At 51.5% G+C, this 18,870-nt stretch overlaps 1 protein-coding gene across 2 annotated transcripts; it reads left to right on the forward strand.

Annotated features, from left to right (window-relative positions):
• The first annotated feature begins 1,095 nt into the window (after nt 1-1,095).
• On the forward strand, nt 1,096-17,959 carry pex16 (peroxisomal biogenesis factor 16). 2 transcript variants are annotated; one of them, XM_033038402.1, is made up of 11 exons: nt 1,096-1,230; nt 1,951-1,986; nt 5,484-5,560; nt 6,644-6,777; nt 7,008-7,117; nt 9,107-9,199; nt 11,293-11,436; nt 11,750-11,822; nt 12,237-12,356; nt 13,016-13,080; nt 16,942-17,959. In XM_033038402.1, exons 1-11 carry the CDS (start codon nt 1,122-1,124, stop codon nt 16,998-17,000), a joined length of 1,020 nt encoding a protein of 339 aa, XP_032894293.1. In that variant the 5' UTR covers nt 1,096-1,121; the 3' UTR covers nt 17,001-17,959. The 2 variants fall into 2 exon arrangements, with proteins under 2 accessions (XP_032894293.1, XP_032894294.1); XM_033038403.1 differs by lacking the exons at nt 1,096-1,230; nt 1,951-1,986 and adding an exon at nt 2,041-2,368.
• The last annotated feature ends 911 nt before the right edge of the window (nt 17,960-18,870 follow it).

Genomic DNA, 18,870 nt, shown 5'->3' on the forward strand with positions numbered 1-18,870 from the left:
AGATCTCCAGCCAGTTGGTGTTATTCATCTTTCGTTTTTTAGAAATACAGCGAGGAAACAGGCCCTTCAGCCCACCGAGTCCACGCCAACCAACGATCCCCACACCCTAACACTATGACACACTTGGGACAATTAACAATTTCACCAATGTCAATTAACGTCCAAATCTGTACATCTTTGGAGTGTGGGAGGAAAGCGGAAGACCTAGAAAAAACCCACGCGGTCACGGGGCGAACGTACAAACTGTACAGACAGCACCCGTAGTCAGGATCGAACCCGGGTCTCCGGCGCTGTAAGGCAGCAACTCTATTCTGCGCCGCCCTTGAAGTGACCGAGTAATAATGCAGCATTACATTACTCTGGGTCAATGCATTATTCAGATCAGGCAACATTATTTGAGCCCACATTATTATTCAGGGTCCAAACTGTGTTATTGAGAGTAACGTGGAATTACTCCCGAGTGTCACAGCACATAAACAGGTCCTTAGGCTCACCTCGTTGTCCATGACTGAGCGCCCATATTCCGCTGACCCACACGCGGGCAAGCCCGGCCTCTGTATGTCACGGGCCACGCAACAGTCGTTCAGGGAGAAGGAATAGGCGATGTTTCGTGTTGAGACCCTTCATTAGATTAGAGAGTCAGGGGAGAAGGGAGCGCAGAGATATGGATGGCTAGGGGGGGGGGGGGGGGGTGCAAGCAGCAAGAGAGGATGTTGCAGAACTCATTGGAGAGAGGAGGAGGAGGACATCTTTGTAGTAGGCACACATTGAGATTTCACAGTGAAGCAGACTAAATGTGTAGGAAGGAACTGCAGATGCTGCTTTACACTGAAAATAGACACAAGATGCTGGTGTAACTCAGCGGGACAGGCAGCATCTCAGCATCCTTCTCATTCCCATCCCTTGTCTCCAGAGATGCTGCTTTGTGCCCGCTATAAGATCTTTGATGCCGCCTGTCCCGCTGAGCGACGCCAGCACTTTGTGTCACGTGACAGGGAGATCGTTATAACACGTGATCGCATTGCAGTGACGGGGTCTGCGCTTCACGCACTTCCGGCCAGTGGGCAGCGGGGGGGCGGGGCTCCGTGAGCCGGAAGCACTACACTACAGACAGGGCGGCCATGGCGCTGCAGCGGCTGCTGCTCCGTTACCGGGACTTCGTGCTGGGCAGCCCGGCGGGGGCGGCGCAGCTGGAGGGCGGCGTCCGCACCGCCTCCTACCTCATCGCCGGTGGGTCCCCGTCCCCTCAGCCCTGCATCCCCCGGGTCTCTGCCCCGTTACCCGGGCTCCCGGTGTCACCTGCTGCCTGTGTGTGTGTGTGTGTCTGTCCCGCTGAGTTAGCCCAATATTCTGTGTGGCCACAAATAGTGATACCCGATTCTTGCCTCGCACCATGCGATGGATTCACTGATGAGGGGATGGATGCGGAGCATTACATCGTAGATACAAGGAACTGCCGATGCTGGTTTACAAAATAAAGACACAAAGTGCTGGAGTAACTCAGCGGGTCAGGGGAGCATCTCTGGAGGACATGGATAGGTGACGTTTCTGGTCGGGGGACTGGAAAAGGTCACTGACCCAAAATGTCACCTCCCCATGTTCTCCACAGATGCCCCCCTGACCCGCTGAGTTACTCCAGCAATTTGTGTCCTTTTTGGAACATGAGGTCTTTGGGTTCCTGCTGTATCGTTGCTGACTCCCCGTGTCATTAATGGCATGGTGAGTGTGAGCCTCGGAAAAAGCCCAGCATCTCTTGACCTCCATTGTATCCCGTGTACTAACACCCCTGATGTTTTCAGGTATCCCCTCAGGAATTCAAACTGCCCTGTCATCATTCAGCAAGTACTAAGTTCCCAGTTCGGCATTTGGGTTCTCCTGATGGGAGGCAGTGCGACTTCGCTGAGTTTAATAATTGGCTGAGTTTACATGACAGTGTTTTCTTTTTTGCAGGCCGATTTGCTGATTCGCATGAACTCTCCGAGCTGGGTAGGTGTGAAAGTCGAGAAGTGGCAGTGTTGGAGGTCTGTGGGAGAGCTAACTCCAGTAATTGTTACATGCTCTGCTGTGGGGGTGGCGTTTAGCTGTCATTTTGAACAATTTGGCTCCTGCAATAATGCTGCACATTTCTGCACTTTGCCTCTGGAGTCAGGCAGGCCAGTGGGGTTGCACCCCTCAAGGCTGGGATCAGTATCAATGGGTTTTTCTGGGGGAAAGCATTGGCTGGAGAAATGGGAAGCTGAACATTGAGGCAGATGCATGCAGAACACAATCAGAAGGTTACATAGTTTGGAGGGCATACAAGGCTGGAAAAGGGAATCTGACTATCCTCAATGGAACATAGCAAGATGGGAAGACGCTTGTGATCAGGGTAGGTGAATGAGTTGAAGGCATTGCTAAAGTTGTATGACGATATTACTGAAATGTTTTAAGAGGGGCAGGAAAAACAATTTACAGACTTTAGAGATACTTTTTTTTTTTTTAATTAACTGTATTTTAACTTGTATTTTAACTTGTTAAGTATGGAAGCCATTTGAGGAAATGTATGGTGTTATGTCTGTCTTGAAGCTGTCGTGGCACTGTAATTTCCTGTAAAGGATTATTAAAGGTATAATCAATCAAATCAATCAATACTGCACGGAAATAGGCCCTTTGGCCCAACAGGTCAACGCCAACCAGCGATCACCTCATACATTAGCACTGTCCTACACACTAGGGACAAGTTACAATGTTACCAAAGCCAATTAACCTACAAACCTGTACGTCTGGATTGTGGGAGGAAACTGGAGCTCCCGGAGAAAACCCAAGCAGTCACAGGGAGAATGTACAAACTCCGTACTGCCAGCACCCTTGGTCAGGATTGTACCCGGGCCTCTGGCTCTGTAAGGCAGTAATTCTACCGCTTCACCACTGTGCTGCCTCGTTTTACAGTGAGAGGAAGGGGAGCATTCTTGGAGCTTAGAAGACTGAGGGGGTAACTTGTTGAAATGTAAGATCCTAAAGTGGCATTGACAGGGTAGATGTTCAGGTGGGAGAATATTGAATTACAGAACGTAGTTTAAAAATTGATGTTGGAAAAATGTAATCAATTGCTGTCATTCGATACACCTGAGGGTTGTGAGGAAAGATCAAAGGAATTGAAGGTTAAGAGGCACTGACAGGAAACGGAGGCCAGTTTAAATCAGCCATGATCGCATGGAATGGTGGGATATGTTTGAGGGGCCGAGTGGCCTAGTCTTGTCTTAAGAGAGTGCAGTGGCAGTATTGGTTAAAGCAGTGAGGTTTCCATTACCTTAGTATTAACAGGGAAAGTTTCAGAGGTATAAACACAACAGCATTCTTCAATACCTTTCTGGTGATTTATTTTTGTATAACAAGCTAAAAAGAGAAGCACTTCTGGCTGGAGGTCAGGGGGGTGCTGGTGAAGCAGGGAAGTTGGCAACAGCAAGGGTGGGAATGGGTTTTTGTGGCAGTGTTCACATACATCTGTTACATTTAGCACAGTTATGGAAAAGATAAGGGAGCAAACGTTCCAACAGAGATTGCGGGAGATATTCAGCACGTCAAGCAGCATCTATGAGAGGTGAAGTTTGAGGCACTTCATCAGGACCGGGAAAGCGATTTAAGGTGGCATGCAGGATGGCTAAGGTGAAGGCTGATGGAGTGAGACCAGGTGAGAGAGTTAAATGGGTAGTTAGAGGGTGACCATTGTGTGTTGCTATAGCAGGTCTGTGGGACATGCCCAGCAGGTCAGTAACAGAAAGAAAACAACTCGGTCGCATGACAGGCAGAAATGCCAATCAAGCCAGTTGCCTGATGTTGGAGAAACCAATACTGTTTCGAAGTGTGCAAGGTGCACATGTGGGGGATGAACCTCATAACAGTGCAGGAGGTCACAAACGTATGGGTCAGCAGCAACGAGTTTTTTCCTGCCTGTTAGTTGCAATCTCTAGAAGATTCTTCAATCATGATTTTCCTTTCATAAGTGCAGGTTGTCTCCACCAAGTGACGTTGCACCACTTCATCAAGACGAGCCAGCATGTTCCTTACTACTGATGTTGGACCAACTTATCTATGGTGTTGAAGTTACACTTGCTACCTGCCAATCTGCAGGGCCCGTCCTTAGAATCTTGGCCAGCGACAACCCATCGCTATCTGCACACATTATGGTGCGAGTGCGGCCCCCAATTATCAGTGCTCTGCCCTGTTAATTTCTCCAGACCTGTTTAATGCTAATTTCTTTCTGCTCATCCACTCTTGCCCTGTTTCACACAACTTCAGTCCTGGCCTTTGGAATCTAAAGTAAGAGGTAGGGGCCTGCGGTGTGTTGTAGATCAGAGGGACTGAGGAATATGTATGTAGTTCCCCAAGAGTGATGTCACCGGCAGACTGGGTGGTGGAAGACTTTTGCTACGATGGCCTTTATCAGAAAGGGCACTGAGGATAAAAGTTGGGATATTATCTTACAAGATGTTGGCGAGGTCACACTCAGAGTATTGTGTTCAGTTTCGGTCACCCTGCTATAGGAAGAATGGCGTAAAACCAGAAAGATTGCCAAGAAGATTTAAGGATGTTGCCAGGACTCGAGGGACTGAGTTATAGGGAGCGGTTAGGCAGGGTAGGACTTTAGTCCTTGAAGTGGAGGAGACTGAGGGTGATCTTATAGAGGTATATGGAATCATGAGCCATAGGTAGGGTGAATGCAGAATCTTTTTCCCATGGCTGGGGAATTAAAAGCAAAAGAGCATGGGATTAAAGATTTAATAGGGCAGCTATTTTCACTCAGAGGGTGATGCGTATGGAAAGAGCTACTGGAGGAAGTGGCTGATGGAGGTACAATAACATTTATAAAACATTTGGATGGGTACATGGACAGGAATAGTTTAGAGCAATATGGGTCAAAGATTGACAAATAGGATTAGCGTAGATGGGGCATCTTGGACAGCATGGACAAGTTGGGTGGAAATGCCTGTTTCTATGCTGTGTGACTGACTCCATGTAAGAGCCAGTCTCTAACCATTCCGGCCTTATGAAGGAGGGATGGTCATTGAAGAAGCAGTAGAGGTGATTGAGCTGGAGATGTTGTGTAGCCTTGATCTGTCAGTATTTCTAATATTACTTTCAACATCCCCATCAGAAGCATGATGTAGAAGTGAGTAATAGACACGAGGGGTGGTGAGCACTGTAACAAGTTCGCTTCAGTACCTGCCCATCTGTAATGGCAGTATCGGGTGAACAGCCCTTGGTTTTATGCAGCCTGACGGGGGGGGGGGGGGGGGGACAGGGCCCCTGAAGCTTGCCGTGAACACGCTCTCCATGGCGGCAAGAGACGGGCCATGGATCTGTGGCTACTTGATTGTGACTTCCTGCCGTCAGTATGGCAGTGGGTGTGAGTGGTTATTATTGCTGTGTTTGCTGGAGGGGCTGAGGGAGCTGAGTGTCTCCATCGGTAGCCGCTATTGAAACTGAGTTTGTTTGTTCGACAGTGTATTCTGTCTCGAATCTGCTTGTGCTGTTGAACGATGGGATATTGAGGAAGGGGATCCCTCAGTCGCTGCTAATGGTGAGTAGTTCACAGTCGCACTGTAAGAAAGGGCAGGACACAGCCGGTTGATTTAATCTGGGTCTCCACTAAAATGTATGCTGCTTCTATAATCTCATGGTTTGTAATGCCTCTTCTTAAAGTGTAAACTTGAATTCTTCCAAATCCAGCTTGTGCCTTGCTCCTGCTACAAAATGGCAGATGCACTGGTGTGATGGCAGCAGCAGGTTTAAGATCTGGGCCACGGCAACATTTATCGCCCACCTCTGCCTGTGCCTGAGCCCCAGTTGTAGATGCCGCGTGCTCCTGGTGTGGTGCTAGTTGGGGAGACCAGCAACGATGAAAGTCCAATGACTTCCGTCCAAGTCAAGGTGACGAGGGGAAGCGGCTAGAGGTGGCCTTCCCTGCACCCGCACCCCTGTGCTGTTCAGAGAAGCTGTAATAGATGTGAGGGTTGCAGCCCTGGGTCCTGGAGCTGAGTTATATGCATTTGCTAGTTTGCATTCGCTGGTATTGATGGCCCTGGCTGTGGTGCAATCAACATTCACTAACACTAGTGGTGCAGGTGTGTTGACTGAAGCTGGGACCTTGTTCCTGCTGTCTGCCTATCCACTGCCACTCTGGTCCCGTGTAGGTGTGGCGGATCACTGACCCATGTTCCAGGCAGTGTTTACTGAGCCAAGGTTGGTGTTTGGGCTAGGTGGGTGGGGATTCCGATGCTCCAGTGCCTGCCCTGGAGTGGTAGAGCGTGGTGGTGTGGGAGGACCATTCCCAGGTCCGAGCACCGGCTGGGCTCTGGTGAGGGGCGAGTGTGCTGCTCGGGCTGGCAAGGACAGTACATGGGGCAGGCGTGTGGGCACGTGTGCTGCTGGAGCGTGTGGGCACATGTGCCGCTGCGTGTGGCCTGTCTGGCCACTACTGCAGGCAGAGATGCCAACTTTGGGGCAGGCATGTGGGCACATGTGCTGCTGGCGCGTGTGGGCGAGTGTGCCACTACTGTGGGCACAGGTGCTGGCTTTGGGGCGTGCTGGCTGCCGTGGCTGCTCTCAATGCCCAGTGTTGGGCCTGTCGTGACCCGGAGTGCCTGCCTTCCTCCCCCTGCAGCCTGTGCCCCAGCAGCGGTTGATGACATGGCTGACAGTGCTGGAGCACGTGGAGGTTTTCATGGAGATGTGCTCGGCCAAGCTGAGGGGCGAGGGCTGCCGCTGGCTCGTGATCGTCCTCATCCAGCTCTGCAAGTGAGTGACCTAGGGGACGATCCCCCCTCCCCCCACCCCCCTACTCCAAACTACAGCCCCTGCCCCCACCCACCACGCTACCGTCCCTCCCTCCTCCGTGCCTCACCCATTGACCTCGGGTATCGACCGACGCACTGCCCCTCCACCCGCGAGTTCGCTAACAGGTTGGAGCCGGCTCTATGTTGCTGTCAACTCATTGTACCCTCGCCCATCTCCCCTCCTGGTTACAGAGCGGTGCTGAGGGTTATGCTGCTGCTCTGGTACAAGGCTGGGATCCAGACATCGCCGCCCATCGCGCCGCTCAACAGGGAGAAACACGTGTGCAGCGAGGCCCTTGATGGTGAGGAGCTTGTTATCGCGGGCAAGGACCGGGTGGGGGGGAAACCCAGCCAGGCAGAGGGAGGGAAGGGGGACGGGATCTGGTATGGGGAGGGGAGGGGGGGGAGGGTCAGCATCTATCACCCTGCCATCCTACCCCTCCCATTTGTTTGCTCTTCCGTTTGCCCCTGTCTCTTTGACCACAGCCTACTCTGCACAACCTTAATCCCTCTGCCCTCGCTCCACTTTGTAGCTACGGCATCTCCCGGTTGCTAAACACTGTAACTCCCCCTCCCATTCCCACACTCACCTTTCTGTCCTGGGCCTCGTTCATTGTCAGAGTGAGACCCAGCGCAAATTAGAGGAACAGCACCTCATATTTCCCTAGTCCTCACCTTCCACCCCATACAGCACATACTCCTCCGACCTTTTCGCCACCTCCAATGGGATCCCACCACGAGCCACATCTTCCCATTTCCACCTATTCCACAGAGACCGTTCCCTCTGCAACTCCCTGGTCAACTCGTCCCAAACCACCCCTCCCCGGATACTTTCCCCTGCAACCGCAGAAAATGTAACACCTGTCCCTATACCTCCCCCTCCTTGACTCCGTCCAAGGACCCCGACAGTCTTTTCAGGTGAGGCAGAGGTTCACTTGCACCTCCTCCAACCTCATTTACTGTAATCCGCTGTTCCAGATGTGGACTCCTGTATATCGGCAAAACCAAGCGCAGGCTCGGCGATCATTTCGCTGAACACCTCCGCCCAGTCCGCCCAAACTTACCTGCTCTCCCGGTTGCTCAACACTTTAACTCCCCCTCCCATTCCTAATCTGACCATTCTGTCCTGGGCCTCCTCCATTGCCAGAGTGAGGCCCAGCGCAAATTGGAGGAACAGCACCTCATATTTAGCTTGGGTAGTTTGCACCTCAGCGGTATGAACATTGACTTCTCTAAGTTCAAGTAGCCCTTGCTTTACCTTTCTCTCCATCCCCTCCCCCTCCCCAGTTCTCTGACCAGTCTTACTGTCTCCGACACTCCCCTGACAGCAGTCTGATGAAGGGTCTCGACCCGAAACGTCACCCATTCCTTCTCTCTAGAGATGCTGCCGGTCCCGCTGAGTTACTCCAGCATTTTGTGTTTATCTTCGATTTAAACCAGCATCAGCAGTTCTTTCCTTCACTAACAACCTAAAGGTATGAACATTGACTTCTCTAACTTCAAGTAACTCTTGCTTTACCTCTCTTTTCGTCCCTCCCCCACCCTAGTTCTCTGACATTTCACTGCCCCCTGTGTTTTATACGGTCATGTGATTGGAGCAGAATTAGGCCATTCGACCCATCAAGTCTACTCCGCCATTTAATCTCTCCCTCCTAACCCCATTCTCTTGCCTTCTCCCCCTTACCACTGACACCCATACTAATCAAGAATATATTTATCTCTGCCTTAAATATATCCACTAACGACCTCCACAGCCTTCTGTGGCAAAGAATTCCACAGATTCATCACCCTCTGATTAAATAAATTCCTCCTCATCTTCTTCCTCAAAGAACGTCTATTAATTAAGAGGCTATGACCTCTAGTCCCAGACTCTCCCACTAGTGGAAACATCCTTTCCACATTCACTCTATCCAAGCCTTTCACTATTCTGTTTGTTTCAATGAGGTCCCCCCTCATTCTTCTAAACTCCAGCGAGTCCAGGCCCAGTGCCGTCCAATGCTCATCATGCTGGGATTTGACTGTTTATATGCCTCGTTGTTACTTTCCCCTCATCCATCAATGAACTGTTGTACATTTCCTTGATCATCGTCTACTGTGACCTGTTCTTTTCATACCTTACATGTTCTTTGTGCCCCTCCATATCTCATTTCCCTTGCACCAGACTCTCAGTCTGGACTCGACCTGAAACGTCACCCGTTCCTTCCCTCCAGAGATGCTGCCTGTCCAGCTGAGTGACTGTAGCAGTTTGTGCCCGTCTTTGTTGTAACCGTTGCCGTCCGCTCTGGTTACAGGACATCCCAGTGGTGAATCTGAAGACTCCCAGTGTTGCTGTGCTACCTTCGTTGGCCATCGATCACGGAGGGTGGTGCGGACTCTTGTACGCAGTGAGTGCCCGATCCTTGCTCCTGCCCGCCATGCTTTAGGAGCGCGACTCCACCCGACCGACCGCTGTGTGTGACAGGCTGTGAAGGCAGCCGTGACTCGGTGGGCGTGTTTGTGTTCCAATCCCACTCCAGAGACACAGATGTGGAATTGTGCTGAGCACTCCTGACAAGGGCTGACAAGGGACAGTCGGGCTTTACTCTGAGCCCCCTCTGTACCCCAAGGGAACATTAGACATCCTGAGGTATTCTTACAAACAGAGCTGTGTGCCTTCATAACCCTGCCAACACTTCTTCTTCAAGCAGCATCAGAGGTTAGCTGCTCGTTATTGCATTGCCGTGTGTGGCATCTGTTTGACCATACCCACTGGTGTATTTCCTCCATTTTATGCCTCTACTGTTCAAGTGTTTTGACACGGCAACTTTCCTTTTGATGTGATGTCGTGGTCTCTTGCACAGATCAAATGTGTTGGTTTGCTGATGCCGCATTCCCGCAGTTGTCACTGAATCGTGGTGGTTTGTGGAACAGAGGAGATAAGTTTAGTTTAGAGATACAGTGTGTAAAAAGGCCCTTTGGCCCACGCCAACCATTGACCACTCGTACACTAGTTCTATGTTATCCTGCTTTCCCATCCCACGTACTAGGGCAATTTACCAGAAGCTAAAAGCTTTTCACTGTACCTCTGTACCTGTGACAACAAACTAAACTGAAACTGAATTAACCTACAAATCGGAACATCTTTGGGATGCGGGAGGAAACTGGAGCACCCGGAGAAAACACAGGGAGAGCAAACTGCACAGACAGCACCTGTAGTCAGGGTCAGGCCCTGGTCTCTGGCGTTGATAGGCAGCAGCTCCACCACTGTGCTGCCCCTAAATATGGGGGGGTTTACCTAACTGGGCAAGGTCAGATAACAGGCGGAGATTTCTGTGGACAGTTGTTAACCCCCATCCCATGTTGGCCATCACGTGGTGTTTGGACAAATTCCACATGCAATCCTCTCGCAGGAGAAGTGAGTTTTTCCACCTGAAGCCACTCACACCCTCTGCCCACTCCAAAATCTCATTTACACACGCACGCACACACACACGCACACGCACGCACACACACACACACGCACGCACGCACTGTCTCAAATCCTTTAGGGAAAATCACGTTGATTATAGCTGATCTTATTTTTTCCTGTTTGCATTTTCTCTATGTATAGTTTATATCCAAAAATCACTGGAAGCTAATCGTGAATAATACTCAACAACTAAGCCACATGGAGATATAATTCCAAAAATGTACCACCTCTGCTTCAGTTTTGACTCTGGCTCTAGTCATTCCAGTCAAGGGAAACATCATCCCTGCATCTGCTTTGTCGGGTCTTGTTTCAATATGAGCTCCGTTCATTCTGGTAAAGAGCGCAGGCCCTGTCTGAGTAACCTCTCACCGAGCAACTGCCTGCCATCCCAGGAAGCAGCTTGGTGAACTTCTCCCTCTGCCACTTGTATTTTCTCCCTTGGATAGTGAGATCATACCTGTGCACAATATTCCAAGTGTGGTCTTACCAGGGTCCTATATACTCTCAGCAAGACCTCTTTATACTTGTGTTCATGTCCCGGTTGTTTTGATTTCTACTTGTCAGCTGTCCCGGTTCGCTTTGATTTGTGTACAAGGGCACCTGTCATTCTCTCACCACTAACAAAATCCATTATTTTCCGATTTTCTATCAAAGTGAATGACTTCACGCTGATTTTCCACCAGTTATGTCCTTGTCCCTTCACTGAAACTGTCAACATCCCTCTTGAGCTGCTGTGTCACAACTCACACTATTGTTTTGTTTCATCAAAACATTGGATATATGAAACAGTTGCCTCCTTGTTATAGATTGTGAATAACTGGGCCCTGCCACCCATCTCTTCGGCAGACCATACTAGGTCCCAACCCAGGAATAGTCCATTCAATCCCACTCTGTCAGATAACCTATCCTCGGGCCAGTATATAACCCTGAGGATAACTATTGGTATAATCCCATCCACTCCCTAATAAAGTCTAGGCTGAAGCTTTGTTTAGAATATAACCTCTGGCCTTCTTGCAGCACCCCTTGTAGCTCCAACATTGCATTTACGTCATTGGGGAGTTCCGGAAGAGGAGAAACACCGACATTCGCATGGAGACCGGCATCTCCCGACAGTCCTCGGAAGGCAGGAGATGATGGCTGAGGCTCTGTACATAGCCCGACCTCTGGTGCACTGTATCCTACAGCATGGCGTGGCCTTGTGTGGGGCGGTGGGGACGTTTAGCCCTATTGGTCTGAACATCGCAGGTCACTGAGGAGCCTGAGCCTGCAGATGTGGAACAGGAGAAGGGGGGGGGGGGGGGTTTGGTAATAGACCCGGACACGAGTTCCAGGCGCAGGCTGTTCGGCCCCTCCACCTGTACTCTGAAGCAGTGGAGGCCAATCAGCACTTTGCAGGATGGAACACAGTTGCCAATCCCTGTAGCTGTCTCCCCTGAATCTCCATGGATTGTGTTTGTTTGTTAAATCCCTTAACTGTCTCTGTCAGTGGTGACGATGTGTATTTGTGGACGGGGATCGTGGAAGCCGTGGCTAGTGTCTGGAATCCTCGATGTAACAAGGTGAGTGTGGCAGATTATCCTCAACGCAAGGTACTGGTACACGGCCCGGTTACAGGGACTGGGGCTACACTGACAGGGGTGGGGGTGGTACAGCTGTCCATGGACCAGAGTGATACTGATTCCAGCACACTGTCCAGTTAAAGGAGCAGCGTTATATACAGGAGTACACTGACCAGTTACGGAGACTACAGTTATACTGACACCAGTGTGCTGTCTAATTGCAGGGATCATAGTTATACTGAACGCTTACAGGGACTGGGTGTGCTACTGCTAATTGGCAGGGTGTGTAGCTAGTCTGATGAATGCCCTGCTGTGATCAGCCTGGGAAGTCATGCTGTGCATGGTGTGACGACCTGTGGTACCTCCTGCAGTATCACTGCTGCTCGCCCACATTCCTCCCTGCTTTCCCCACAGCTTGAGTTTGCTGAAAGAAGCCAAGGCGATGGCGACTGAAGAGCGGGCTGAGCTTCGTCGCAGGACCTTCATGCTGCTGTACTACCTGCTGCGGTCGCCTTTCTACGACCGCTATTCTGAGTGAGTCGGCTCGCTGCGGGGTTTTGATTTCTTGCTCACGGGTTGCCCTGGTGTGGGGGTGAAGGCGGGTGTGGGGGTGGGGGTGAAGGAGGGGGTGGGGGTGAAGGTGGGGGTGGGGGTGAAGGTGGGGGTGGGGGTGAAGGCGGGTGTGGGGGTGGGGGTGGGGGTGAAGGAGGGTGTGGGGGTGGGGTGAAGGAGGGTGTGGGGGGTGGGGGTGAAGGCGGGTGTGGGGTGGGGGTGGGGGTGGGGGTGAAGGAGGGTGTGGGGGTGGGGGTTGAAGGCGGGTGTGGGGGTGGGGGTGGGGGGTGGGGGTGAAGGAGGGTGTGGGGGTGGGGTGAAGGAGGGTGTGGGGGTGGGGTGAAAGCCGGGGTGGGGGTGAAGGCGGGTGTGGGGGTGAAGGGGGGTTGGGAATGTCATGGGGTTGTTTGGCCCATATCCATGGCGGGTGAGTGTTGGTGGGACATTGGGTTTCCAATGCCTCTGATCCTGGGCACTGGGTGGGCAGGAGGATTTCCTGTGTGGTCTGTACTGACAGTCTCAGCATTCTGGCCCCGGGGCTGTCGATGGGCACGGTTCAATTTCCTGCCCCCCTGTCCCCAGCCCTGTGTGAAGATCTCCAGGATGGAGTCTCATCTGCTGCTCTCCTCCTCTCTCCCCAGGGCCGTGATCCTGTTTCTGCTCCGGCTGCTTGCTGACCACATCCCTGGAATAGGACTGGTGGCTCGTAAGTATGGTCAGCGCAGTGGCCCTCTGTTGGTGTAACCCCTCCTTCAGTTTAACAGAGTAGGGAGGGAGGCATGGAGAGGGAGCACATACCATTTGTGGGGTTAAGTAGTTATGGGGTTAGTGCTGTTGTTGTGCCATTTGCTTGGCACGGTCAAGTCCCACTCACCTGGCCCGTAATAATAATAATAATACATTTTATTTATGGGCGCCTTTCAAGAGTCTCAAGGACACCTTACAAAAATTTAGCAGGTAGAGGAAAAACATGTAAGGGGAATGAAATAAATAGTAGAGACATGACTAGTACACAAAGTAAAGACAGAATTCAATACAAAACACAATATGAGGCAAATAATGCACAGATGAAAAGGGAGGGGGACGTGGGGCTAAGGATAGGCAGAGGTGAAGAGATGGGTCTTGAGGCGGGACTGGAAGATGGTGAGGGACACAGAATTACGGATCAGTTGGGGGAGGGAGTTCCAGAGCCTGGGAGCTGCCCTGGAGAAGGCTCTGTCCCCAAAACTGTGGAGGTTGGACTTGTGGATGGAGAGGAGACCGGCTGATGTGGATCTGAGGGACCATGAGGGTTGGTAGGGGGAGAGGAGGTCAGTGAGATATGGGGGGGCCAGATGGTGGAGGGCTTTGTAGGTAAGGATCAGGATTTTGTAGTTGATCCGGTGGGAGATGGGAAGCCAGTGAAGTTGTTTGAGGACTGGAGTGATGTGATGCCAGGATTTGGTGTGGGTAATGAGTCGGGCGGCTGCGTTCTGGACCAGTTGGAGTCGGTTGATGTAGGTGGAGCTGATGCCAAGGAGAAGTGAGTTGCAGTAGTCCAGTCGGGAGGAGATGAAGGCATGGATGAGTCTTTCAGCAGCGGGAGGTGTGAGAGAGGGTCTGAGTTTGGCGATGTTGCGGAGATGAAAGAAGGAGGTTTTAATGACATGGCGGATGTGAGGCTCAAGGGAGAGGGTGGAATCAAAGATCACGCCAAGGTTGCGGGCCTGGGGAGACAGTGGTGCCGTCGATGGTGAGAGTGGGGTTATTGATTTTGCTGAGTGTGGCTTTGGAGCCTATGAGGAGGAATTCTGTCTTATCGCTGTTGAGTTTGAGGAAATTATGTTGCATCCAGGTTTTTATAGCTGACAAACAGGTTGATATGGGAGAGGGGGGGGTTGTGGGGGGATTCGGTGCCGAGGTAGATCTGGGTGTCATCAGCGTAACAGTGGAAGTCCAGGTTGAAGTGGCGGAGTATCTGACCAAGGGGGAGGATGTAGATGATGAGGAGGAGGGGGCCGAGTACGGAGCCTTGGGGAACGCCTTGAGTGACTGTGGCTGTAGCAGAGGTGTGGTTGTGGAGAGAGATGAAGTGGGATCTGTTGGAAAGGTAGGAACGGAGCCAGCTGAATGCAGAGCCTTCAATGCCGAGGTCTTTGAGTCTGGTGAGCAGGATGTTATGGTTCACTGTATCGAAGGCTGCGCTCAGGTCGAGGAGGATGAGGATGTTGAGGGAACCAGTGTCAGCAGAGGTGAGGAGGTCGTTGAGGACTTTGAGGAGAGCAGTTTCTGTGCTATGGAGGGGGCGAAAGCCAGATTGGAGGGGTTCAAGTAGGTTATACACAAGGAGGTGGGAATGAAGTTGTGACATAACGATACGCTCCAGGGTTTTTGAAAGAAAGGGGAGGTTTGAGATTGGGCGGTAGTTAATGAGAGAGGAGGGATCAAGATCAGGTTTCTTTAAGATTGGTGTAACAGCAGCAGTTTTGAAAGCGGAGGGGACAATTCCTTGGGACAATGAGGAGTTGAAGAGATTAGTGAGGTAGGGGCAGAGAACGGGGAGGCAGGACTTCAACAGGGGAGTGGGGAGAGGGTCGAGGGAGCAGGTAGTGGGTTTGGAAGAGCTGATGAGTTTGGAGATTTCAATAGGGGTGACCAGGTCAAACTGGGAGAGGAAGCAGTGTGGAGGAGGGGTAAGGAGGTCAGTGGAGATGTTGAAAGGAGGGGCCTTGGTAGATGGTGGCAGGGATCGGTGAATATGGAGGAGAGGTAGGCAGATTTTGCAGCAATGAGAGCATCTTTGTAGTCAGTGAGGTGGAGTTTGTAAGCTTCAAGGTGGACTGTGAGAGATGATTTATTTGTGAGTCGTTCAAGTCGGCGACCAGTCTGTTTCAGTTTACGAAGTGCAGGTGTGTACCAGGGTGAAGATGTGTTGAAAGTTACGGTTCTTGTTTTGAGGGGGGCCAGAGTGTTAAGGGAGGTAGACAAGGTGGAGTTGAGATGGTTTGTGAAATCATCAGGTGAGATGGGGGTTGAGTCCAGGGGGAGAGTGGTGGAGAGCAGGTCAGAGAGATGGAGGGGATCAATGGATTTTAGATTACGGAAGGTGATTTCTCGGAGGAAGCGGGGGCGAGGTGTCGGAGAAGGGATGGTGAACCGTATAAGCTTATGATCAGAGAGGGGGAAGAGGCAAGGATGGAGGTCGAGTACCGGTTGATTTGTGGAGCAGACCAGGTCAAGGATGTGACCTTTGTCATGGGTGGGAAAGGTGAAGTGCTGAGTGAGAGAGAAGTTGTCAAGTAAAAAGGCGAATTCAGATGCGAGCTTGCAGGTGGGGGAGTCCATGTGAATATTTAAGTCACCAAGTAGCAGCAGACGTGGGGAGAGGGATGAGGCAAGTGTGAGGAGTTCAGTGAAGTCAGATAGGAAGGAGGGGTTTGGTTTAGGTGGCCGGTAAATGAGGATGACTGTCATGGAGGAAAGGGCTTTGAAGGCAAGGAATTCAAATGATGCTACTGGGGGGAAGGTGAGTTCAATGATACGAAAATTCTGGTTGAAAATAACAGCGAGGCCACCTCCATGGCGGGAGGGGCGGGGATTGGAAATGTAATTAAATCCAGGTGGGGATGTTTGATTGAGGGAGAAGAAGACATTGGGTTGTTGCCAGGTCTCAGTGAGCAGAAGGAAGTCCAGAGTGTTGTCAAGGATTAGTTCATGGAGGGCAAAGGCTTTGTTGTTGAGCGACCTGGTGTTGAGGAGGGCAAAGTTGGCATTGTGAGAGGGTGGGGGGATGGGGGCAGGCTGGAGAGATCTGAGGTTGTCCCGGTTGACAGTGCGTGCGGTCAGCTGGGGTGTGGGGTGACGCGGGTGAGGGGGGGTAGAGCGTGGTAGTGAGCAGACGGATGGAATGGAATGTCCGTGGTTGAAGCAAACAAGCCTGCGCCGAGAGCCTCTGTGGATGAAACGGGGTCGACGCAGAAGTCCACGCTGTTTAACGACCTGGATGCAGGATGGGATGTGGTTGTTGAAGAAACCAGTCATCTGCAGAGTTGAGTAGTTGAGCATGATGGTGAGGGAGCAGAGAGGTTGTCCAGCAGAGCGGGTGCAGCGAGGTGTCCAGCATTGAGGGAGCAGATAGGTTGTCCAGCAGTGCAGGTGTAGAGAGGTTGTCCAGCGGTGCGGGTGCAGAGAGGATCCAGCAGTGCAGGTGTAGAGAGGTTGTCCAGCGGTGCGGGTGTAGAGAGGTTGTCCAGCGGTGCGGGTGTAGAGAGGATCCAGCTCCCTCACTGGTGCAGGGAGGTGTCCAGCATCAATGGTGCACAGGCACAGGAGGTGTCCAGCATCCAGCACCGTAGTCCTACAAACCTTTCCTATTCATGTACCTTTCCTTAACTGTTGTTATTGTACCGGCCTCAACCACTGCCATTGGGCAGCTAATTCCATATACCCACCCTCTCTGTGTGTAAATCTTGCCCCTCTCATTCTTTTTAAATATTTCCCCTGTCCTCTTAAACCTATGCTCTCTGGCTGGGCACAGTTGCCAGCGAACTGAGGTCTGCTCTAAGCCACCCTCGCTTTTTGTTTCCAGGTCCATTGATGGATTATTTACCAGCCTGGCAGAAGGTTTACTTTTACAATTGGGGCTAGGCTGGAAGTTAAACGATACTGTACTCTTCATGAACATCTTGTGCTTGGAAAGCATCCTGCCAAGCCTGCCTTCAGAAGCTCCTGGTTAATGGTGTGTTGTCCCGTAGCCGTGGGACATGAGCTCGCCCTGTCCGTCAGTCGCTGGTGCCTCCTGTGGCTGCGGCTGTGTCCGACTACTCACAACCTGACCACGACCGTGTTGGAGACCAGGCCGATGGAACCGGAAGCTCACAGGCGAACAGTCACCGCGTGTTCGTGATGGAGGGTGTGCTAGCCGACTGTGACTGTCCACTGGAACCTCGCTGACAACAACAGTGACTCCAGGACCAGCCCAGGTTCCAGCAATAACCACCAGGGAGGTCCAGCGGCTGCTCACAACGGTCAGATACCCTCATTGTGCCAGTGCCCAGCTGACAGTTGCAGAATGACAGAATGGTCACCACTTAGCAGGAGACCATTTGGCCTATTGTGTCTGTACTGGCCCCACGTAAGCAGTCGGGGCAGTCGCTCTCCCGCCCGGCTGCCTTGTCGCAGTCCCTGCCCCAACCACACGGTGGAAGACCCATAGTATTCCTCCATTCACTTTGCTTCATTTTACCAGGGACTCAACCAGTATTCTTCTAATCTTCACCATGATTTGCAAAACGAGCTTTGAACCACTTTCTCAACAGCGAGACGGAGCCTGGCTTGCAGTCTGTATAAAGTGGACCAGTACAGTGACTGTGCAACCCACAGTCACACTGGCTAAGCAGCCGCACAAAATGATTGAAGATAAGTTATCTACTGTATCCAAGACCAGCTCTCTCTCTACCTCTCTCCTCTGAGTTGCACATTAAACCCCAAGGTTGTTCAACATGGTTGTGGTCGTCTACATTAATATTTCCTTCTGTAGCTCAAGGTCAATTTGTTTGTTAATCTCCTATGAATTGCTTTGGATCAGTAACTTTAAAAAGCACCCTATAAAAAGCTACTGCATTATTTTTAATCTGTCACAAGCTTGGACCCTGACGACATATGCATATAACGGTGATCGCCATATTTGATTAGTCAGCACATGACACCGCCTTCCGATTTGACTTGGTCAAGTCCCCTTGTTTGTCCCGTCACCAGAGCGGGGGTGGGGTGGGGGAGAACGACCCTGTGCGGTGGGACCATCGCCCGGGGTGGAGGTTACTGTGTTGACTTGCTTGGATGATTCAACACACAGCCCCACTTGGGAATGATCTCTGCCACCCACACAACTTAATCAGATGTATACGTATGGTCAGCTGACAGGCCGGCACTAGCGATCTGGCTACTGTAACTAAAGCAACGGGGTTCACAATGTAACCGCGACTGTCTAAAGGGACCAACTCACAATCAGTGGACCAGCACAGAGTCTGGCCGGCTACGCTGGGAATAACTCACTGGCTGGCCATCGCTGACTAAGTAGAAGCATGGAACATCACAAGGAGCCGGAGCAAGGGTGGGCTAACTGGGTCGTCACTCCAACTCCACCATTAATCAAGATCTCGGCTGATCTTCTCCCTCAGTGCCATTCTCTTGCACTATCCCTCCATGCCCTCACTGTCCAAGCATCCATTGATTTCCGCTTTGAACAAACTAGGTGCCTGATCCTCTGGGGCAGAGAATTCCAAAGGGCCAGTGCCCACTGAGTGATCACCTCCTCCGTTCCTCAATAGACAATAGGTGCAGGAGTAGGCACTTCAGCCCTTTAATGTGATCGCCATATTTGATTAGTCCGCCATTTAATGTGATCATGGCTGATCATCCCCAATCAGTACCCCGTTTCTGCCTTCTCCCCTGTCTCCGCTATTTTTAAGAGCCCTATCTAGCTCTCTCTTGAAAGCATCCAGAGAACCTGCCTCCA

This window comes from Amblyraja radiata, chromosome 20, assembly GCF_010909765.2.
Source record: "Amblyraja radiata isolate CabotCenter1 chromosome 20, sAmbRad1.1.pri, whole genome shotgun sequence".
NCBI lineage: Eukaryota > Metazoa > Chordata > Chondrichthyes > Rajiformes > Rajidae > Amblyraja > Amblyraja radiata.

What these genes read in the sequence shown, in the direction of transcription:
- pex16 (XM_033038402.1), top strand. Translation starts at nt 1,122, where the DNA reads ATGGCGCTGCAGCGGCTGCTGCTCCGTTACCGGGACTTCGTGCTGGGC. An exon ending in GTCCTCATCCAGCTCTGCAA is followed by an intron (nt 6,778 to 7,007) that starts GTGAGTGACCTA and finishes TCCTGGTTACAG; the next exon opens with AGCGGTGCTGAGGGTTATGC. An exon ending in GGAATCCTCGATGTAACAAG is followed by an intron (nt 11,823 to 12,236) that starts GTGAGTGTGGCA and finishes CTTTCCCCACAG; the next exon opens with CTTGAGTTTGCTGAAAGAAG.